Source organism: Sus scrofa, chromosome 2 (assembly GCF_000003025.6).
Source record: "Sus scrofa isolate TJ Tabasco breed Duroc chromosome 2, Sscrofa11.1, whole genome shotgun sequence".
Lineage (NCBI taxonomy): Eukaryota > Metazoa > Chordata > Mammalia > Artiodactyla > Suidae > Sus > Sus scrofa.
Window position 1 is genome coordinate 123,100,768 of NC_010444.4, and position 22,505 is coordinate 123,123,272.

At 34.8% G+C, this 22,505-nt stretch overlaps 1 protein-coding gene across 9 annotated transcripts in view; it reads left to right on the forward strand.

Moving 5' to 3' along the window:
- The window catches only part of DMXL1 (Dmx like 1), a 139,789-nt gene that overhangs the window by 97,691 nt on the left and 19,593 nt on the right, over positions 1 to 22,505 (forward strand). For 3 of the 9 annotated variants that reach the window (XM_021084664.1, XM_021084665.1, XM_021084669.1), the window contains 7 exons: positions 2,558 to 2,620; positions 9,180 to 9,266; positions 12,458 to 12,579; positions 13,435 to 13,576; positions 17,131 to 17,181; positions 17,438 to 17,498; positions 21,463 to 21,590. In XM_021084664.1, coding sequence (XP_020940323.1) covers positions 2,558 to 2,620; positions 9,180 to 9,266; positions 12,458 to 12,579; positions 13,435 to 13,576; positions 17,131 to 17,181; positions 17,438 to 17,498; positions 21,463 to 21,590 — 654 coding nt within the window. The remainder of the gene's footprint in view (positions 1 to 2,557; positions 2,621 to 9,179; positions 9,267 to 12,457; positions 12,580 to 13,434; positions 13,577 to 17,130; positions 17,182 to 17,437; positions 17,499 to 21,462; positions 21,591 to 22,505) is intronic. The other 6 variants (XM_021084667.1, XM_021084671.1, XM_021084666.1 and 3 more) reach the window with 3 other exon arrangements.

Sequence of the window (22,505 nt, forward strand, 5' to 3'; positions counted from 1 at the left end):
TTAGATACAATGCAAATTTATGTATTTCTCTTTAACCTGATGTCACATATATTATAAATATTGAGTATATGAATTATCTTTAAAACAGTTCAGAAAAATTTGGTGTAAATAAAACTAAAAATGAATGCACTCTGTAGGAGTGTCAGACTAATTAGAATAAATTTACTGGTGAGATAATAGTTCTTATTTTAAACATACTTTCACTTGAAATCATTTATTATAAGTTAAAGCATCCTGATAATGATATATAAAGCACTACTGTATTGTTCTGTATAAAAAAACATGTTTACTCTACTTATTATTACTTCTTTGGTTTCTTTTTTTTTTTTTTATCTTTTTGCCTTTTCTAGTGCCACTCTTGGGGCATATGGGTTCCCGGGCTAGGGGTCTAATTGGAGCTGTACCCTCTGGCCTACGCCAGAGCCACAGCAACACAGGATCTGAGCCATGTCTGCGACCTACACCACAACTCATGGCCACACCAGATCCTTAACCCACTGAGCAAGGCCAGGGATCGAACCCGCAACCTCATGGTTCCTAACCAGATTTGTTAACCACTGAGGCACGACAGAAACCCCCGTCTTTGGTTTCTTTGATGCACCTTGTAATATCAACATAGAAACTTGGCATAGTAATTTCAAGTACAAAATCATTTTATAAAAATTATTGCTATATTTGATTATTATAGTTAGGAAAATAAAACACTTCTCCACAGCTGATAAGTTTAGTCTGTTTGGGAAATAGTTCTCAAAACAAAAAACTCTTGTACCACTAGATTGTATATTTGAATCAGGAAATATAATCATTAAGGGAATAGAGGAGCATAACCAAGCCAGAATACATAAGGAGGGATAGTGGATAAATGAGTACAACTATACATTTTAAATTCCTGTGCTGTTTTATTCTTAGTTTTCTTTGGAGTATCAAGATATCTTAAGTAAATTGTAGTTATTTTATATTGTAATTATTTTAATCAAAACCATGAATATGAGACATCCTTTGTGGCACAGAAGGCTAAGAATCCAGCATTGTCACTGCAGTGGCTTGGATCGCTGCTATGGCATGGGTTCAACCCCTGGCCTTGGGAACTTCCACATGCCATAAACATAGCCAAACAAAAAAGCATGAGTATAGATGTTAGACTAAAAGCTTTATAGCTATCAGTAAGCTAAATACTTGCTCTGATTTTAGGTTTTTTATCTCCAAAATTTAGTATAATACACCTTGCAGTATTTTGATCAATAGATTTAGCTTATTTAAAACTTTTATCATTAATGGTAGTTATTAGAAATGTACTACCTTGTTTTATTCTTGATGGTGATACTCTTAAAGACAGTGACATTTTAATAAAAATATAAAATGAAAATTTTTATATATAATGAAACAAATTAGATGGAATTAATTAAAATATTAACTTTACAGAGTTGGCATACATTTAATCTTTGCTAGAAAATTGACTAGCCTCTTTTTGGTGTTAGCAAAATTACCTTCCATCTCTCTGCTGTATAAAATGAATGATTATACTTAAGTAGTTGAGTCCATGTCACTGGGACTTTTCAGATGGTTAGGAAATAGATGCGTGACAGGCCCCCTATTTTCAGTGGGAGATGATGGAGAGTATTTTGTGAGTGCTGTTGTTTCTTTATTTCTTTATATGTTTGTAGGTGAAATTTTGTTCATCTGACATTAAAATCCTGGTATATCCTCAGATCTTCTCTTTTCTGTATAGTGTAGTTTGCTGGCACAAATCCTGGTATATCCTCAGATCTTCTCTTTTCTGTATAGTGTAGTTTGCATTTTTTAAAATCGAAGTTCTTCCCTATTTGTACTTATTTGGAAGTGTATTAATAGCTGCAAATAGAATATATCTGAATTACTTCCAACTTTAAAAATGCCTGACAGCTGTCTTCATCTCCAGTTCTTTTTTCTGTTTTCTTTAGTTTTCTGAGAACTGAAGGTTCTGAACAAGCTTTTCCATTAACAAGTGCTAATATCCCCTTTTAAGAAGGAAGTATGCCTCTGAGCATTTTATTGGCTATTTCTCACTAAATCTTGAAAAGAGAATTAGAAAATTAGAAATAAAAATTTTTCTAATCAGGTTTGCCTTGAGAAATGAAATATCATAATAGAGACAGGACTTAGTAGTGTTTAAAAGAACAATTTGATTTTAATTTTCAGTTGATAGTACTCTGGCACTAGTAGCTCTGAAATTTATAATATAAAGTACTTTGGGCTCAAACTTGCTTTAGTGTCAACATTTCATATGAGTGAAGTGAGTAAAAATGTCTTAGGAAATACAGTAAAATTATAGTGATGGTTAATGAGTTCTGAGAAATTAAGTTTTCCCCAAACCCTAATCATGCATCCCCACACATGCTTCTTTTAAAATATATAAAATTTTTAAAATACTAACTTAGTCCAGTGGGTGTTGGTTTTTTTGTTTGTTTTTTGTTCTATAAATTTGGTTAAAAATAAAATTTTAAAAAATATCCCCAGTGTTTGGCATGTTACATCTTATCTTTACTCTTTGTCATGTGGTTGTTCTTTCTTGATGAAGTCATTAGAGGACAACTGTGAAACTATCAAAAATTCTATGATGGAGGAGCCAAACATCAATAAGGTACAAAATATCATTCAACTGAAATTAGGAATTGCATTCTTTAACAAGAAAAACGAAAGGTTTGCATTTTAGTTTTGGACCGGACTTTGTTTCCAATGCAATTAAATTATTATTTCCTCAAATTACCCTTCTTTTAACAAGTTAAATACTGCAATCATAAAAATTGTTTGTTTTATTATGAAGAGAATGCAATTTTAAAGGGAGTTGAATGTATCCTGTTTTGGCTAAAGGAAGTTGATTGTATCCTGTTTTGGCTACAGATTTTTCTGAGTAATTAAAACTAAATTCTTAATAAAATGTAATTGCAGTAGGTATTATAGAAGTATAGTGGTCTTGTTCTGTTTTTGCAGGTATCGCTTTTGAAGTTAAAATTCTCTCCTATGATATTAATTGCTGAAAATGTATTAAATAATACTATGTAGCATTTATTTTATTGGTACTAGTAGAATGTAATTCATTGCCTTATGCAAAGTGAAGTACTCAGAATACTTGAGAACAAGAGCAGAAAGAATGAGAATTTGACTCATGTATTCTGATTTTAAGACAATCTCAACAGAGTAATTTTTAGAGGGGAAATTTCTCAAAAAAAAAATGGAGGGGGTTGCACTCATGCAGCATATGGAAGTTCACAGGCTATGGGTCTTAGCAGAGCTGCATCTGTTACCTACACCACAGCTCACAGCAATACCAGATCCTTAACCCTGAGAGCAAGGCCAGGGACCCAACCCACATTCTCGTGGATACTAGTCGGGTTTGTTACTGCTGAGCCACAACAGGAACTCCCTCTTCTGCTTTTTTGATGTTTTATAAGTTTTAGTTTTACAATTTAGATCTATGACCCTATTTTGAGTTAATTTTTTAATGTGGTGCCAAGTATGGATTGAAGTTACTTTTTTTTTTTAATTTGTGTATCAATTGGCCCCATACTTTTTGTTGAAAAGATTATCCTGTCCTCCACTGAATTGCCTTTCTGTCTTTTAAAAAGTCAGTAGACACATATGTAGAGGTTTATTTCTGGACTATGGTTCAGACCATTGATCTATTTCCTTTTCCTTATGCTAATACCCCACTGTTTTATTGTCCTGTCTAATATTGTATAGAAATGGTGAAAACAGACATTTTTATCTTGTTCCTAATCCCGGGGGAGGGGGGGAATATTCAGTCTTTTGTCATGTTATCTGTAATGTTGTTCCAGATGCCCTTTGTAAGGTTGAAGAAGTTTTCTTTCTTTTCTTAGCTTTTTGAGAGTGTTTAGGCATAGATTCTCGATTTTGTCAGACTTCTTTTTGCTACTCTTAGTATGATCATATGTTTTTTCCTTTTTTTAGTTTGTTAATATGGCTAAAAAGGTTAGGAGTTCTGTTACATTAAGAAGACCTTTAAAGGCTATATACATTGTCATTTTTTTTAACTATGATTTTGTTGTATGGCCTTAATATTTGTAACACATGTAAGTTATGTATTTTTTATTTGCCCATCACATCCACACTTCCTTCATTCCTCAGCTTAGATTCCATGATCCATCATTATGAAACTCGCCTCAACCTTTTGCTCTATTCTCTCTACACTGCCTTGAAAATTTCCAAACCTGTTTAAACCCAGCTCTCTGTCTACTCTGTCTGTACCCAAATAGCTGAGTGTAGTTTAAAAAGACAAACCAATGGGGTTTGCCTTCTTTAAAATTTATAGGGAGTTTCCTGATGGCCTAACAATAAGGATTCAGTGTTGTCACTGCTGTGGGCCAGTTTTATCCCTTTTTGGTGGGCATGGCCAAGAAAACAAAAGTTATAGCCACAAAACCCAAGTTAAACTACTCTACCATTATAATTGTTTCTTCATCCTCTTTTCCATCTGCCCCACTTTTTCGCTCTTACTTTAACCTTCCAATATTTCTTTGTTACTTTCCATGGATGACCTTGTTTTCTGTCTTGACAAATACAGTCAGCAGAGATTTAGACCACCAAATTGTCCCACCACCAAATCTAACTTCTGCTCTACATGTAGATGTTTTGTTCTGCCTTCTCTTACAGTAAATGAACTGTCACTCTTTTATCCAAGGTCAAATCATCTACTTGTGCACTGTGGACTCTGGTTCAGACCATTGGTCTATCTAACCTTTACAAGGACTTTGCTTCAGTACTTATCCCTCATCTCCCCTCTGTAATAAATTTTTACCTCTTAAAGTATTCTCTTCAACATAAGCAAATATATTTTTCTTTAAAAAAAAAAACCTACCTTTTAATCTATCACCCCATTTTTCTAATCCTTTATCTAAGAAAATTTATTTATAGAGTTGCCTCTAAAGTCGTTCAAGAAAACTTAAAGAATAATATTGCAAGTATCATCTAGGTACTACCCAGCTTCAGAAATAAAACATTATCAAATCTATTAAATGCCCCTATGAACCTTCCCCAGTGGACTTCCCTCCCTCTTCACCAGCTGTCACATGTTTCTCTAATCTAGTGAGATAAATATTATCTCCAGCCTACTCCACTGAGGTACTCCTAGTCTGTGACTATGCTAGTTCCTGGAGTCAATTCTCTGTCTTCTTTTAATTCAGCTCTTCGGTATCCTTTGATAGTGTTGACCCCAGCTACTTTTTTGAAAGTCTCGCTTTGCTTGGTTCCCATAACATCATCTTTGATTATTAAGTGCTCGTAGTTGGAGAATGTCTCCTGTTCTTTCAGTTTATTCAGTATCATCGTTTCTCTTTCACAGTGCTGTTTTCCACTCCTGGACTAACCAGTCTTTTCTCCTATTTTTGAAATGTTGGCTGCCCTAGGACTTAGTTCCCTGTCCTTTTCTCTTCCTAGCTTTACTTTCTCTTTGGGTTATCTTATGACGTAAATATTATCTGTAGGCTAATAATTCTTAAATCTCTCTAGTCCTGCTCATTTCATGCATGCCACACTTGCATATATAATCTAACAGTTACCTCCCCCTGAGTGTCAAAACATAAAATTACCTGTCTTCCCTTAAACCAACCTAAACCCCCTCTTTCCTTCCCTTTTGTCGTATACCAATTATTGAGTCAGGTCTTAAAAGTAGGAGTCATCTTGCTTCCTCTCTTTTACTCATACTCTAACTTCAGCCCATTAGCAAAATTTATACTAATTCTAATCACTTAATCATTACCGTTATTCCTACTACCCTAATTAAATTCACCACTGACTTCCACTTCAGCTACTCTAGTAGCTCTTAACTAGTTTCCTGACAACCATTCTCACATCCTTTATGTTTTGCCCCATAGCAAAACCCTCCAGTAGTTTTTTAGCCTTAAAATAAAATACTAATTCTTCATTATGGCTTGTAAGGCTCTGTGCAGACTGAACCCTGCCTACTTCCCCAGTCTTATCTTTTACCACGTATGACTGTTCTCAGAAGTAAACATGTGTAATAAACCCTTAATACTAAATGCCATTCCTCCTTCCCACCATAACCCCTTTAACAGATTCTCATGCAGGTCATTTTGGGACCACACTATTAAGAAACAGTGTTTTAGTAAATCTATACAATGAGAGGACAGGAGTATTCCTACCTTGAAGAAGGGTTTTTGAAGTTCATACCTAAAGGAGCTTTCCTCCCTAGGAGTATAAAGTTTGAAGGGTTGCTGCCAATCAAACCATTATGTTTCCCCCACCCACCCACCCATCCATTACTAGCAAATAGAACATCGCTCTATTCCGTGGAAATATCATTTGTCATTTGTCTCTGTTTCTAATTCCTTCAAAACCCCAAGACTAGGGAGTTCCCATTGTGGTGCAGAGGAAATGAATGCAGCTAGTTCCATGAGGACGCAGGTTCCATCCCTGGCCTCGCTCATTGGGTTAAGGATCTGGCATTGCTGTGAGCTGTCGTGTAGGCCAGCAGCTGTTGATTTGACCCCTAGCCGGGGAACTTCTATATGCCAAGGGTGCAGCCCTTAAAAAACAAACAAACAAACAAACAAACAAAAAAAACCAGTACTAGACACGTAGTGTGCTTTGGATAACAGGCAGATAGGTGGCAGATAGGTTGGGATTTTGTCATAAAATTGCAGAATTTGACTTACACATTCTTACTGGATTGATGGGACTCAGAGTGAAGACTTTCTTTAGAAAAGAAGTTCCCCCTTAAATCAACCAAAATGCTAATATGAACAATAAAGTTCGTTTATGTTTGTTATCAAGTTGCATTTTATTTATTTATTTATTTATTTATTTATTTATTTATTTAGGCCATACCTGCTGCGTATGAAAGTTCTTGGGCCAGGGATCAAATCCAAGCCACAGTTGTGACCTACACCAGAGCTGTGGCAATGCCAGATTCTTAACCCACTGTGCCAGGCCAGGGATTGAACCCATACCACCACAGAGATAACTCGATCTTAACCCACTTCACCACGGTGGGAACTCCTCAGGTTGCATTTTAGATTAGAATATATTCAACATTTTTATATCCAGTGACAGAGTTTTGTTTGCATATGGTTATTTTGGTTTGGTTGTAAGTCTTTTTCAACTTTGCAGATTAACTGTCATTTGACAAAATGAGTTGCCATTTTTATTTTATTTTATTTTATTTTTGCCTTTTCTAGGGCTGCTTCCTGTGGCATATGGAGGTTCCCATGCTAGGGGTCGAATCAGAGCTGTAGCCGCTGGCCTACACCAGAGCCATAGCAACCCACAGCAACACGGGGTCTGAGCCGCATCTGTGACATACACCACAGCTCATGGCAACGCTGGACTCTTAACCCACTGAGAGAGGCCAGGGATCGAACCCACGACCTCATGGTTCCTAGTCAGATTTGTTAACCACTGCACCATGACGGGAACTCCAAGTTGCCATTTTTAAAAATACTGCTAACCCTACTCAGTTCTGTGGTCAAACAATGGACAGGGATTGATTGTAGGTTTTGTTTGTTTGTTTGTTTTTGCTTTTTAGGGCTGTACTTGTGACATATGGAGGTTCCCAGGCTAGGGGTCTAATCGAAGGTACATCTGCTGGCCTACGCCATAGCCACAGCAATGCCAGATCCAAGCTGCATCCGCACCCTACACCACAGCTCACGGCAATGCCACATCCTTACCCCACTGAGCGAGGCCAGGGATCAAACCCACAACCTCTTGGTTCCTAGTTGGATTCGCTTCTGCTGTGCCACGATGGGAATTCCTGGTTGTAGTTTTTTATATAAATTTTTCAGGGAGTTAATTTGTCCTCTAATTTCAAGTTAATAATTTTTTGCACTTCACAATGAGTTGTGAAACATTTTATAATAATTCATTTTAAAAATTGAAAGGGAGTTTTCATCACGGTTCAGTGGAAACAAATCTGACTAGTATCCATGAGGGCTCAGTGGATTAAAGGATCCGGCATTGCCTTGTGCTGTGGTGTAGGTTGCAGACGTGGCTTGGATCTGGTGTTGCTGTGGCTGTGGCTTAGGCCGGCACCTACAGCTCTCATTCTACCTTTAGCCTGGTAACTTCCATATGCCGTGAGTACTGCCCTAAAAAGACAAAATTTAAACAAATAAATAAATAAATTGAAAGTTAGGAATGATAAAATAAAATGAAATAATATCATACATTAAGTAACGTCTCCAGCTCTTAACACTTGGCTCTTCATTTTACCTGTTTGCTTTAGTATTTATAGAGTATTCTTTCCTGAGTAGAAAGATGTATACATCTGTGGGGTAATAAGCAAAAGCTCAAATATATTCCCTTGTTTAAAGTACCTTGAATTATGATATGTTTATTTATTTTTGGGGTGGGGGCTCTTTAGGGCCACACTCGAGGCATGTGGAGGTTCCTACACTAGGGGTTGAATGGGAGCTACAACTGCAATCCTACACCACAGCCACAGCAACTCAGGATCTGAGCCGTGTCTGCAACCTACACCACAGCTCATGGCAATGCCAGATCCTTAACCTACTGAGTGAGGCCAGGGATTGAACCTGCAACCTCATGGTTACCAGTCGGATTCGCTTCCACTGCACCACAGCAGGAACTTTGATATGTTCAACTATTGAAATGATTACTGATTTGGGCAAATTACTTTGCCTTTCAGGGTTTCAGGTTTCTCCTATAAATTATATTTTAGATCAGGAGTCAGTAAAATATATTCAACTGGCTATATCTAACTTTTCTTCTCTAGGCCATGAGCTTAGAATGGTCTTTATATGTTAGAGAGGTTTTTTAAAAAAAGAATATGCAACATGACCCTTTATTGGTCTGCACAGTCTCTTACTGTCTGACCTTTTAATATTTATAAAATACTATCAAAGGGTTCTAATACTAAGAAATGTGGTAAACTTGTCTTACTTTAGTGATTAGAATATTTTAAAGTTAACTCATTGCAGTTTAAGAACATAAAGAGGTTAATGAAGTTGTGTGTTATATCAACTATCTTTTCATATTTGAAAAAAATCCTCCTGCCAAATTTTGTTTTAGAAGTATTTAGCATATAAAATATTACCCTTGGATTTAAAGTTTCTTATTTATACAAGTATTAAATGAAATATTAGTATGTTGTTTTAATCTGTTACTAAAATCACTATTTTTATATTTTCTTTCTCTCTATTTAGATAGAAGCAGATTTGGGATATCCTGGAGGTAAAGCAAGAATTATTCATAAGGAATCTGATATCATTACTGCCTTTGCTGTTAATAAAGTAAGTACATAGATATTTTTCTTTTCTTTAAGTGTTCATAGTTGGAAAATGTCTCCTATTCTTTCAGCTTATTCAGTATCAGTATTTCCCTTTCCCAAAGCTGTTCTCTGCTCCTTAAATTGGAACCTGAGTAAATTTTTTACTTTATAAATGATTATGTTGTTTGATAATTTATTTGCTTTTTAAATATATAGCAGATAAAATGTTTTATTACTACACAGAGAAAAGTCTTAAGCATTTATATATACAATAGCCTGTAGAATTTATACATCACATGCAGTTCATCTGAAGAAAATGTTTCCTGTTTTTCTTATATGAATATTTTGAATGTGTTTCTTAATATAGATCAAAATTAAGTTTATATATGACTCACAGAAATTCTCTTTGGCTTTCAGCTACAATAGTTGCCCAACTAGAGTGAGGGTATTTTTTTTTTTATTCCTTAGCCTTCTATTCAGCATCCTCCTTAGAGTCGTCTGTAAGCTCCTCACATAGCAGCCTTGGGTACAGTGGTTTAAGGTTGAAATTTGTCTTAAATCTCCCCTCATGGTCTTACTGCAAAATGTATAGTGACATCTAGTTACTTGTTTCTTTTTATTTCCATTAACTTAAAGAATATATTTTTTTCTTTATATATATATATATTTCTTTTATATATATATATATTTCTTTATATATATATTTCTTCCTAATTTTAAAATAATTTTTTTTCTTTCTATATTTCTTTATATATTTTTTCTTTATATTTTTTCTTTATATTTTTCTTTATATATATTTTTTTCTTTATATATTTCTTTATATATATTTTTTCTTTATATATTTCTTTATATATATTTATATATATATTTCTTTATATATATATTTCTTCCTAATTTTAAATAATTTTTTTCTTTATATATATATATTTCTTTATATATATATATATTTCTTTATATATATATATTTCTTCCTAATTTTAAAATAATTTTTTTAAATATTTAGATGTATATCCTATGACATTACCCATTCACAAATCATTTACTAGCTGGTTCTTCATCTTCCTATGCTGTGTCTGTCTTTTCTTTGATTTCTCCTAGATAGTTTCTTTATCATTCTGTCCTCATCTTTCCCTGGGTTCTTTGTCTAATTTTCCTCATAGACACTCCTGAACAGTGACGAGTTCTGTTCAAAGCAGGCAAGTTTGGAATTAACCCCTTAGCCTGGCAGTTCTTGTAATATCTATGTAATATGTTAACATACATGTGAAATACAAATACAGAATATCTATATCCTACAGGTACCTTCCTTCCACTGAAGACAATGTGATTTTAAATATTCTGTGCTATAAAGCAAACTAGTTTTTTCTTTTATTTGGATGTTTATAAGTAACTAGTAGTAAATAGTCATCCATATGTAGAGAGTCTCCTGTTGCCTCTGTAAGAGTTTACCTATTTAAATTTTATTTCTCCCAATTTATTGTTATTTTTTTACATCCTTGTTAAATTTGTAGCTGAGAAATAATATCTTTTGCTTTAAATTGCATTATTTTTAAATGCTGATGAGTAGTTCTCTGGTGACACAGTGGGTTAAGGATCTGGCATTGTCACTGCAGCAGCTTGGGTCACTGCTGTGGCATGGGTTGTATCCCCGGCCTGGGAATTTCCACAAGCATGGGCTTGGCCAAAAAAAAAGTGGTGATGAGATTGAACTTTTCCCCATTTATTTTGTTGTGAATTATTTGTGTCAAGAACTGTGAAGGGTCTGAGATTGATCCTTGCGTTCAGGCTAACAAGTTAGCTTTCAGTTTTAATGGATACTGTTAGAAGGCGCAAGACTCCAAGACCAAAGACATAGAATAATTTATTACCAGTAGCAAAAGCAGTAGTAGAATGTTAGCGTTTCTGCACTGGTTTCCTGAGCTACAGTTTTCACAAAGCAATAGCAAGTGGGCCAGATGGTACCTTCACAAAATGGAATGCATTACAGAAGAGGAACACTGAATTCAGAGAACCCAGCTCTTTTCTAATGGACAATAAACATGCCTGCCCTTTGATCTGGAGGAAGAGACTTTGCCTGTGTAGACATCCTGGCAATAATATTGTGAAATAGTGTAGTCATTGACTCACAAGGCATGCAGAAATGGAAAGTGCCTTGGAGAATTATCTCCCAACAGTCTTTTTTTTTTTTTTTTGTCTTTTTGCTATTTCTTGGGCCGCTCCTGCGGCATATGGAGGTTCCCAGGCTAGGGGTCGAATCGGAGCTGTAGCCACTAGCCTACTCCAGAGCCACAGCAACGCGGGATCCAAGCCACGTCTGCAACCTACACCACAGCTCACTGCAACGCCGGATCCCTTAACCCACTGAGCAAGGGCAGGGACCAAACCCGCAACCTTATGGTTCCTAGTCAGATTTGCTAACCACTGTGCCACGACGGGAACTCCACCAACAGTCTAATTAATATTCTTTTTCCACTTATCTCTGGGGTCTCAGCTTTTTTCTTATTAATTCCTTTTAGCATTTTACATAATAATCCTATTTTTTCTTTGCTGTCAATATCTCTCCTTTTTCTATTTTAGAGATGAACATTTTAAATTCATAGATGTGTAAAATTGTGTCATTTAATCTGATCAACTTTTCATTTATGACTTCTTCTGATGTACTTTCCCCACTCTTGTTCTACCCCTGTGCCTTTTCTTTGTGACCCTTACCCAGATTCTCTTTTTCTTGCTAAGATTGAAAGGCTTTAGGTAAAAGTGATGCCATCTTATTGGAATAATTCACCATTATTTCTTTAGTTTGGAGCGCCTTATCTCCCTCACTTTTCTGTACCATCCAGGGTTCTTACCTTCTTCTTTATCTTCCATGTTTCTGAACTATGCAAACCTTAAGAAGATTGTACCATTCTAGTAAACTAGAAAGACAGTGCTGGGAGAAGAAATAAAGTAGCTCATGCATTTCCTTTTATAACTGGCTTTCTGTTGAATGCTCTTGAATTCTTAGAACATAAGCATATCTCCAAGCTCAAGCTGATGATTATTTTGTTCAGAGTTTTATTTTAAAATTAATTTAAAGTATTTATTTTTGAGAATACTGTTTATTCTGTACCTTAAAGTTATCATTTCTAGAGGCTATTTTGTATCTCCATTTTCACAATTAGCCCATAGACCTATTTGCATTTTTATTTAAAAATTTCTATGTGATTTATTTTTCAGGCAAATAGAAACTGCATAGCAATTGCTTCGAGCCATGATGTTCAAGAACTAGATGTTTCTGGAATCCTGGCTACACAGATCTATACTTGGGTAGATGATGATATAGAATTGGAAACCAAAGGGTACCCTTATACTTTGTTTTTATTCAGTGACATTGCAGTATAAATGATGATATCCCCAGAACTATAATTTTCAAATAATCATATTTATAGAAATATTCCCAGATTGTAATTAAAGTGGAAATTGATGTGCTAAAGAGTAAAGAAGTGGGTAACAGGAGCTTTAAGTAAGGGACTCCAGGAGTTCCTTTTGTGGCTCAGCAGTAATGAACCCAACTAGTACACACGAAGATGTGGGATCAATCCTTGGCCTTACTCAGTGGGTTAAGGATCAGGGGTTTCTGTGGCTGTGGTGTAGGCCAGCAGCTACAGCTCTGATTCAGCCCTTAGCCTGGCAATTTCCATATGCCACAGGTACGGCCCTAAAAAAGACCAAAAAAGGAGTTCCTGTCATGGCTCAGCAGTTAACAAACCTGACTGGCATCCATGAGGACGCAGGTTCTATCCCTGGTCTCGCTCAGTGGGTTAGGGATCTGGTGTTGCCATGAGCTGTGGTGTAGATTACAGACAAGGCTTGGATCCCGCATTGCTGTGACCCTGGTATAGGCTGGCGGCTACAGCTCTGATTGGACCCCTAGCCTGGGAACGTCCATATGCTGTGGGTGCAGCTCTAAAAAGAGAGAGAGACAAAAAAGACAAAAAAAAAAAAAAAAAAAAAAAAAGGGGACTTGAGGTTTAGAAGAGAAGAAGTGAAGGAATCTGAAATTGTTCATGTATGAAGTAATCGTCTAGGAGTTTAGAGTGGAAGAAAATTAACCTTAAAGGTACATACAAACTCATATGTTAGAGCTCTCGGGTATAATAGGACAAAGAAAGCACTGATAGTTTGCTCTCATTCTAGTTGATATTCCTTTGTAGGTCAGAAGATTTCTTGGTTATACATGCTCGTGATGATTTAACAGCTGTGCAAGGTACAACCCCATATACACATAGCAATCCTGGTACTCCAATCAACATGCCATGGCTTGGTAGTACACAGACTGGCAGAGGAGCATCTGTGGTATGTAAAGTTAAAAATATTAGTTTTTAAATATCCTCTTTTTCCCCTGTAACTTAATAGGTAAAGGATGATATAAACATTTTTTTTTTAGTTCTTTTTTGGTAAGTCATGAAAATTCTAAGTTTTGATTATAAGAATAATATGTTTTCATTTGAAAAGGAAAACAAGGAGTTCCCACTGTGGTGCACCAGGATTGGTGGCAACTTGGGAGCCCTGGGATGCGGGTTTGATCCCCAGCCCAGCATAGTGGGTTAAGGATCTGGTGTTGCTGTAGATGCAGCCTGGGTCATGACCGTGGTTCAGGTCTGATCCCTGGCCTGGGAACTCCATGTGCCGTGAGGCAGCCAAAAAAGAAAAAAAGAAAAGAAAAAGATAACAAAAATTATTTTAAGTAAATAATTTAAAATACAAAGAGATTATTTTAAGTAATAATTATTTGGAACTTTCTGGTCCAAATTAGGCCTCAGCAAACTATGGTCTGTGGTCAAATCCTGCATACCACCTGTTCATGTGCAGACAACATGCTAAGAATGGTCTTTGTATTTTTCAGCCATTGAAAAAAATCAAAAGAAGAATGATATTTTGTGACATATGAAAATGATAAGAATTATGTTTTCATTGTCTATAAATAAAGTTTTATTGGATATAGTCACTTTTTTTAATATTTTATTTGTGGATGCTTTCACACTACAGTGGAGGATTGAGTATCTGAGACAGAAACTATAAACTCATAAAGCTCAAAACATTTATTATCTCATCCTTTACAAAGAAGTTTGGCCAACCCCTAGTCCAGATAATATTTTTCAATGGTTATCAGCTAACATACTGATATGCTGAGACGGATATGGGTTCTTTTTTTTTGAAAAAGTAAAAGTGATATAATTTTAAGTAAGCAAAATATAATATGCAAATGAACTGAAACTGAATTTTTCTGTAGTAATGAGGGGTCTTATTGAGCCCTGATTACCTAGGATGTGATCCATGTTTATACCGTGGGAGAGTCCTGTGTTGACATTTAGGATATAGGAATTTATACACAGAATCAAAGAAACCCAAAACTGGTGATTTTTTTCAATGGCTTTCTAGGTGTTAGGTTTTTAGGGTTTTGTTTTTGTTTTTTGTTTTGGGGGCAGGTTTTTTTTTGACTGTATGCACAGTATGTGAGACAACCCATGTCATAGTTGCAACCTGCATCACAGCTGCTGGATCCTTAACACGCTGCACCACATGGGAACTTGGTTTCCTAAGTCCTGTAGAATTCTTTCCTTGGCTTAAAAAAAAAAAAAATCCACTATAATTAGTAAGGGTAATTAAGTTAGGGCTCAATCATCTTTAATAATTCCTGTTATATTTTATATTTAATGCAGTTCCTTTGTCACTCATGTAATATTTTTATTGTATGAGATATCTGTTGTGGCTGTTACAGTACTCCTACTTAGCATTATTTAGATGAAAATTGAGATCCAGAAAGGTAAAGGAATTTAACTCGGGTCACTATCTCAAATTTGTTGTAGAGCTTGTGTTAAAACTCTCTATTTCCCTTCAATCATTGATTTCAAGTAGGAGTGTTTAAGTATTAAATTGAAGAATTTGGGATTTCCCATCATGGTGCAGCGGAAGCAAATCTGACTAGGAACCATGAGGTTGTGGGTTCGATCCCTGGCTTCACTCAGTGGCTCTGGCTGAGTGGCTCGTTCAGCGTTGGCCATGAGCTGTGGTGTAGATTGCAGACGCAGCTCAGATCTGGCATTGCTGTGGCTCTGGAGTAGGCTGGCAGTTACAGCTCCAGTCAGACTCCTAGCCTAGGAACCTCTATATGCCACTGGTGCAGTCCTAAAAAAGCAATCTGGTAATTATTCAAATGAAAAGACTTGGTCATTAATAGTTACTTTTTATCCAGTGATATATTAAAATTCATTTGTCTTTTTCTGTGAACTTAAAACTTCTTTAAAAAATAAAATCTAATAAAAATTTCATTTCTAAAACCTATTGATATCTTTTAAAGAACTTAGGACTTAAAGAGAATATGCAAAATATACAAAAAGAAATAATAAGCACTTTCTCCAACTCCATTTTCAGAGAATATAATAAACTTCTTCCTGTAACATCTTTCTGGTCTTTGCTTCTACACTGCTCCCTCTGTTTTATACACTGCACCCAGAGTTGCTCTTCCTAAAACATTATTCATTGTCTCCCTACCTAAAACTTTCAGATTTCCTGGCACAACTTGAAAACAAAAAGTCCTTAACATGGCCTCGAAGGCCCTATGTGATTTAATCCCTGCCATCTCCCTTGTTTCCACACCTGATTCTTTTTGCTATAGTCACAGTGACCTTTCTGTCATTTGAGCACATTAAGCTCATTGCCATGCCTTTGCATTGTTTTCTACTTAAAATACTCTTCTCCTCTTTAACATTCAAATATCAACTCAGGTTCCCAAAGATTTCCTTTGCTTCTCTAGCAAAGGTAATCTATTCATTATTTGGTTGTCTTTTTTATATCCTCTGAAATGTGAGCTCTTTGAGAGATTATGTTTTGCCTCCCTTATACACTGATGATCTCTAACTAGAATGGTGTTTAACATTTAGCAGGTGCTCAGAAAAGATTTGTTTATTCTCCAGATTATTATGATATGGAAATTCACCTTTGTCATTCCTGTTAGGACTTAATTTTCTTCCTATCTCAATGTTAGAAGGACATCTTTTTTAGTTTGAGTCATTGTAGTTCATAAACATAAGTGTTAGGATTATCCCACTCCATCCTCAAGACAAAGACACCAGTATAATGTGTTTTTTTTAAATATAAATCTTCTAAAATAATGATTTCTTTCCCTTATTACAGTCTTCATATACTTTCAGAAACTTAACCCTCTGTTTTTGTATTTTTTACTCATGATTTTCCTTTGATACTTTAATCAGAAAAAAAATGATAATTAAAAGAAAGTACAGGAATCTTTGAGAGAGACATGAGGTTTAAACATGAAGTCTACTAAACAAAAGTAATATTCATCAGGTTTTCACTTTTTTGTGTGTAGAGAATTTGATAAAGTATTTTCTTAATCCTATTTGGTTATTAAATTATGAATGCTTACACAAAGGAATACTGGTTACGACCCATTTCTGCTGTTTTGGTATGTAACTGCATCCATATATATCTTTTAGTGTTTTTATTCCCCAATGGGTTTGCTGGCCTAGTTCCTTCCCTCCCAACCAAATTCCCAATTTACTCACAACCTGGGGCTAATTGAACAAGTTAAAATCCAAAAGAACAATAACAACAAAAAATGTACATGAGACTGGTGCTACAAATTTAAAATAACTGTAATTATAGTTATGGTGTATAAATAGGAAATGTTCTATAAATTAAAATTATCCATTTAATTTCAATTTATTTTACTCTTCTTTGACAGGCTATGTATAAATCATTCAAAGCATGATTTTAAAATAAGTAAATAAATAGTTCTAAACTATAAATTAAAAATTTATGCAGTTTTCTGTTTACCTCTTTTTTTTTTCACATGCTTCTGCCTGTCTTTTTAACCTTATATTATTCAGGATTATTCCAATAAATTTAATGGGATCAGAAAAGAATTGGCAAGAAAGGAGGTAAGACTAAATTATTGAGGTGAATTTGTTCTTAGATCCTAGTCAGTGATGCAGAAAATGAATGTACACTTAAATGTAAGAGAGCTGAGCGGTTAAATTTCATTTCTGTTACCATGTTTAGTAATTTTTGCACCTATTATGATAGTTATGAAATAACATAAACAATTTTTAAAAGTTACTTGAATTTCTTGTCATAATTTAAATTTTAATACTTCTTTTTATTGTAACTATAAAGAATGATTTTTCTTTGTAACAGATGATTAAGAAAGCCATTAATAATGTCAGAAGAATGACTTCTCATCCAACTCTTCCTTATTGTAAGTTGATAATAATTAATCATTACTTTAAGGCATTTAAAGGAAACTTTTAGTTTCAGTTGAAAGACGGTCAACATTTATTTTATTTACTTTTTTTTTTTTTGTAGAGAATGTTTACTAGCAAGTAAAATCATTTCAAAGCTGGGTTAAAAAATAGAGAAAGTAGTCTTCCTGAATTAGTAGAGAAGGCTTAATGTGTAAATTTTTAGCATTTAGACTGCATATTTGTAACTTAGCACATTTTATTTTAGAACATTTCCAGACTCTACACAGTGTTAAATTATAGTTGATAATTATTGTTTTAATAATTGGATCACTCATCTTTTATTACATAGATCAGAAGCCTATCTTGGTCATCTATAGCCTCATCATAATCAGTTTGTATTTTATCAATATTTTGTTGGTTTTTCTTTTATTTGATACTCTGATAGAAAGTATAAGGATGGTTATTAGTAAATTCTTACATTCTAAAGATATTTATTTTCAGTTAATCTTCCTAGGAATCTCAAAAGTTTTTCTTCCTTTAATGAAGAACTTAATGGGGAATTTATTGGAAGTATTGAAGGGGAGAAAATAATAGAGACAACTTTAAAATTAACTAGTGGGTTGGAGTCAGTATTCATATTAGCATGTGATTATTCCAACTTTTTTTTTTTAACTGCTTTGTCTTTTTTTTTTTTAACTTTTTAGGGCCGCACTGGTGACATGTGGAAATTTCCAGGCTACGGATCGAATTGGAGACGCAGCTGCAGGCCTATGCCACAGCCACAGCAATGCCAGATTTAAGGTACATCTGTGACCTAACACTGCAACTTGCAGTAAGGCTATATCTTTAACCCACTGAGTGAGGCCAGGGATCAGACCTGCATTCTCATGGATACTCGTTGGGTTCTTAACCTGCTGAGCCACAATGGGAACTCATCCAAGTGTTTTTAATATGATTTTTAAGTCATGCCCTCCAAGTTGTCTTATCACACAGTAACAAAAATAGTAAAAATAATGCATATTGGAGTTCCCGTCGTGGCGCAGTGGTTAACGAATCGACTAGGAACCATGAGGTTGCAGGTTCGATCCCTGCCCTTGCTCAGTGGGTCAAGGTTCCAGCGTTGCCGTGAGCTGTGGTGTAGGTCGCAGACATGGCTCGGATCCTGCGTTGCTGTGGCTCTGGCGTAGGCTGGCAGCTACAGCTCCGATTCGATCCCCAGCCCGGGAACCTCCATATGCCGCAGGAGCGGCCCAAGAAATGGCAAAAAGACAAAAAAAAAAAAAAAAAATGCATATTAAAGGTACTCATGTCCCTCTAATTTAATAACCAATAAAAAATTATAAGACATTTTTTATGAGAGATATTCTGATAAAATATGAGTGACAAAAAACTGTTCTTTTTTACCTAGTAATTATAAGTTCTCTAAGCATCTGTTATCAATGTTGTATACCAATGTCCAATAAAAGGGCTAAAGAAAACTGTATTTAAGACAAAGAGGGTAGCTTCTCTTACTTATGCTATAGGTAACAAATAATATTAAAAATTTGCCTGTTTCCACACATTGAATTTATTCAACACTAGAAGTGTATATTTGTTATCTGTAAGTCCAATGTAAAGCAAGAACTAAAAACAGTCATGAAGCATATGAAGTAAGGAGTCAAAAGTAAGGAATCAAAATCTTAAATAAAATTACTTCCACAGCAAGAAAATTTGGCATTGCTTAAAATCTTTCCTTACTCTTTGCAGTAGTATTTAGAAGTTTCTTGAAATATTGAAGAGACTTCATTTATTTTCAGCCCCAAAGTGTTTGTCATGACAGGTAATTAGTTTATAAATATCCTCTACCTCAAGCCTGTAAATTTAAATAAAATGATCCCTAGCTTCAGAGATAATTAATGGACCTATTTTCAGAGTTTTTTGGTAACTTCAGATAACTTCTGACTGGGAGTGAGTCCTTACTCTGTTCAGAGAACTACTAAACTGGCAGTATTAAAATTAAATGCTAATTAAATTACTCAGTGAGATTTTTTTACACTATATTTTTTCATGTTATGAACCAGTCCCATAGATAGTAGTTCAGCTCAACAATAGACTCCTTTTATAAAGTCCTGGAAATGCTTTGAAATAGGGTTTGTTTTTGTTTTTGTTTTTTAATTTTACTCTGAGTTACAGATACCTCAGAATAGTTCCTTTCTTCTTTTAGAACAGATTTTTTTTTAAATCTTAGTCACTATCAGCCAATTATTTGGACTTCTACTTCAGGGAAGTTTTTTAAGTTAATTTGATGCGTTGAATTAAAATAGTAATGGAAGTCTTAATAGGAAAGCCCCATTTGAAAATAATAATGAATATATTAAGATTTTTAAGATTGCATTTAATAACTTGTTCCTTACCTATATGATATAACACTCTTAAGTTACTTATGAGGAATACATGCTCAGACAACCTAATTATAGGAATCTTTATTTTTTTAATTTTAGTTTATGAGGCTTTAAGATAGTATTTCACTTTTCTTGTAAGGAATTAATAATTGTTTTTTTCAAATGAATAAAACCATAAATAATAGAAAAATTTGAGTGGTTTTTAAATGCATCTAATCCAGTTGATTTTTTTTTTTTTTTTTTTTGCCATTTCTTGGGCCACTCCCACAGCATATGGAGGTTCCCAGGCTAGGGATCAAATCCAAGCTGTAGCCAACGGCCTATGCCAGAGCCACAGCAACGCCAGATCCAAGCCGAGTCTGCAACCTACACCATAGCTCACAGCAATGCCAGATCCTTAACCCACTGAGCAAGGCCAGGGATCGAACCCACAACCTCATGGTTCCTAGTCGGATTCGCTAACCACTGAGCCACAACGGGAACTCCTCCAGTTAATGTTTTTGATTAGCTAGGCAAGACTGTAGAGGAGAAGGGATAGAGTTAACATCCCTAGTCTCAAAAAATTCTACCTACACTTCCAACCCAGCTCAGTGTTAAGTCAAAACAGGTGCGAAGCTCTTTATTTTAAATACTTGGAAAGGAATGAGGGAAAGTTGACTGATAATATGACTAGCAATGTGCTAGATGCTTTATATACATTAATATAATTTCTCACTGCATCTAAACCACATTAATACTGATAACTGTTCTTAACATAAATTTAGCCCTGTATATTAAGCATATTTTTGAATGACTTATATGAATTATCTTGTTTACTTCTCAGAATTGTCCAGTGATTTATATATCATGACTTACCTTTTATAAGAAGGTAATAGGCTCAGGGATATTAAGTTTTCCTAGTATTGCACCTTCGGTAAATGGTAAAGTGAAGAATTTAACAATTATTTAGCTTGTTCATATTTTTTAATGAAACAGAGAACATATTTGAGATGCCAGGCCAGTCACAACTATTAGAAATGACTTTTGAGCATGGCTTTCAAAGACCTGCAATCTTTTTTTTTTTTTCCAGAGAAAAATGCATAAATTTAAGCAGTAGTATGATTGTTAAGAATTGGCTGTTAGTAATCCCAAGGTATTTTTTTTTAAGTACAATTAACTTAAAATATTATGTTAGTCTCAGGTTTACAGCATAGTGAATGAACATTTTTATACATTAGAAAATGAACACTGATTAGTCTGCTTGCCATCTGTCACCATACAAAGTAATCCCAATAATTTAAGTTTTTATCATAAACATTATTTGCTAAAAAGGCTATTAAAATATAATTAAGATAATTTGAAAAGAAAAAATTTATAAAGGTCTAATTTAAGTGCTTCTTTTGTTTTGTGTGAGGAGATGTCCTCAGGTGAAAGAATATCATAATTATTTTTAAGATTAAGCGGATTCAAGTGATATTTCATATAAAGGTAATAAATTCATGTAAATTGACTATGATTCATACCTAAGTTATTTCTTCCATAAAGATATTCATGTTGGATTAAAAAATAAATTTGCCAAAGATTCCTGAAATGTATTTTTTCCCCTCTTATAATGCAGATCTGACAGGAGCTCAAGATGGAAGCGTTAGAATGTTTGAATGGGGCCATTCTCAGCAGATAACCTGTTTCCGACCTGGTGGCAATTCAAGAGTTACAAGAATGAGATTTAACTATCAGGGAAATAAGGTAGTATATAAAAGTGCAAATAGGAATAATGGTTTGATTTTGTTGAAGGTTTCTGAATATTACTCATTCAGATTTCTGAAGAGAATAGCTTATGGTGAAGTATTAACCCACCTATATGAATTATTAATAATTATTTATAACTTTAAAATTTTAATTAGGGGCCAGATGATTATAGGACCACCTTATACATTTTTTATTGAATACTCTGTTTTCTTTATCCTCTGGAACTTACTCAAAGTGTGGTCAAAGTCTAAGTAGTAGGTTAACTTCTGGGAGTTTATTAGAAGTGCAGATGATTTATTCTACTCCAGGCTTATCAAATCACTGTCTACATTTTAGCCATATATAGTTGTAATTTGTACACAATATTAAAATTTTGAGAAGCACTTAGCTAGAACATGGCATTAGCCATCTGTTTTGTATATAAAGTTATATTAGAACACAGGTAATCCATTCATCATTTGTTTTTTGTGATTATTTCCCCACTACAACCACGGAGTTCGGGAGAACAAAGACTATAGGTGGCAAACCAAAAATATTTACTATATGGGCCTTTTTTTTTTTTTTTTTTTTGCTTTTATAGAGCCACACCTGTAGCATATGGAAGTTCCCAGAGTAGGGAATAAGAGTTACAGCTGCCAGTCTGTGCTACAGCTAAGCAACTCAGGATCCAATGTGACCTACACCACAGCTCACGGCAGCACCGGATTTTTAACCCACTGAGTGAGACCAGGGATCAGTCCTGCATCCTCATGGATACTACTTGGATTTGTTTCCCCTGAGCCACAAGGGCAACTCCTGTTTGGGCCTTTTAATAAAAGTTTGCCAAACTCTACTGTTACTGTCTTCACTTCCCAAAATCTTGCTTGCCTCAAACTGCTTTTTTATGCCCCTAGTATCTCACTAGGACTTTAA